Consider the following 1661-nt stretch of genomic DNA (forward strand, 5'->3'; position numbering starts at 1 on the left):
ACTGGCTTCTCTCTTTTATATCTCAAGTGAGTCAAGAAACAGCCTAATCTTTAAATTGAGTGCTGCCTCATTAATGTAACTGCTAGTAAACCTGTCTCATTAATATCACAGAGGTGGGATTTATAACACATAGGAAAATCACATCACATGACAAAATGGTGACAATCACGCAATACTTGGGAACATGGCATATCCAAGTTGACACACATGTTACAGGAACACAATTAATTCCATGACAGGAGGGTTGAATCACGTTTTTATGTCTTATTTTATTATTGTGAGATCAGTAATAAGGCCTATTAATTTAAAAAAAGGATTAAATTCATTTAAGAAAGAGACTTGAGAAAATGTTCCAACAACTAAAATAAATTTATGGTATTAACTGTAGTATAACTCATCACATAGACTATAAATCTATAGTCTCAACACAACAATTTTATACCCCCAAAAACTAACATATATTTCCCAGGAGATGAAAATCTTAAAAACATATTTTGAACAAAACTAATCATTGGAGGAATACTCATAATAAACATTTTTAATCATTTATAAGTTATTAAATGGGAAGAAAATTTCACCACAATTATAACTACACAGGGCATTTCTGAGGGAACAGTTTTTCAATGAAAGTAGGTGATGTATTTGCCTGCCAAATCATTTGTGTTTTCTGGTCCAGAGCTTCTTCATGGCAGTTTTCATCTCTGCATTTCTCAGAGTATAGATTAAGGGGTTCAACATAGGAGTGATAACAGTATAAAATACAGTCAAAGATTTATCAATGGGTAAGGTGGAAGGAGGTCTCACATACATAAAAATACAAGGGACAAAGAAGAGGACCACCACAGTGATGTGGGAGCCACAGGTGGATAAGGCTTTGCGCCTCCCTTCCTGACTAAGATTCTTGAGGGAGTGTAGAATGACTCCATAGGACACAAGTAACAGCATAAAAATGACCACACATATTGCCCCATCATTGGCAACCACAGTGAGACCAATGATATAGGTGTCAGTGCAGGCAAGTTTTAATAAGGGGTACATGTCACAGATGAAGTGGTCAATGACATTGGGACCACAGAAGGGAAGATTGTAAACAAAGAGAAGCTGAACTACAGCATGCACAAAACCTCCAACCCAGGCCACCAACAGCAGCAGAACACGTATCCATTGATTCATGATGGTCGTATAATGCAGGGGTTTGCAGATAGCCACAAAACGATCATAAGCCATGACCACCAGAAGTAAAATCTCAGCACCACCAAATAAGTGTCCTATAAAAAGCTGAGTCATGCAAGCTTGGAAAGAAATGGTTTTCTTCTCATAGACTAAGTCTATAATCATATTTGGGGTAACTGTAGTAGAATAAACAGCATCCATAAATGATAAGTAGCCAAGAAAGAAGTACATAGGGGCATCCAGTGTTGGGCTGACCACCACAGTCACAACAATGAGGAGGTTGCCCACCATTGTCACAATGTAGATGAGCAAGAACAGAACAAATAATATTTTCTGACCCTGGAAACTCTGAGTGAGCCCCAAGAGGACAAACTCAGTCACATTGTTCCTTTGTCCCATATGTTCTTCTGTGTATCCTTATTTCAGAGTTCAGAACAAATTTACCTGTAAATATAGTTATTATCAGTGGTTTGTTGAAATCTCAAGCT

General features: G+C 37.4%; 1 protein-coding gene across 1 annotated transcript; it reads right to left on the reverse strand.

Moving 5' to 3' along the window:
* Positions 1-654: 654 nt before the first annotated feature.
* LOC126080725 (olfactory receptor 4A47-like) lies at positions 655-1572 on the reverse strand. Its single transcript, XM_049891904.1, has one exon. It carries the CDS (start codon positions 1570-1572, stop codon positions 655-657), a length of 918 nt encoding a protein of 305 aa, XP_049747861.1.
* Positions 1573-1661: the final 89 nt, after the last annotated feature.

This window comes from Elephas maximus, chromosome 7 (assembly GCF_024166365.1).
Source record: "Elephas maximus indicus isolate mEleMax1 chromosome 7, mEleMax1 primary haplotype, whole genome shotgun sequence".
In the NCBI taxonomy this organism is placed as follows: Eukaryota; Metazoa; Chordata; class Mammalia; order Proboscidea; family Elephantidae; genus Elephas; species Elephas maximus.

What these genes read in the sequence shown, in the direction of transcription:
- LOC126080725 (XM_049891904.1), bottom strand. Translation starts at nt 1,572, where the DNA reads ATGGGACAAAGGAACAATGTGACTGAGTTTGTCCTCTTGGGGCTCACT.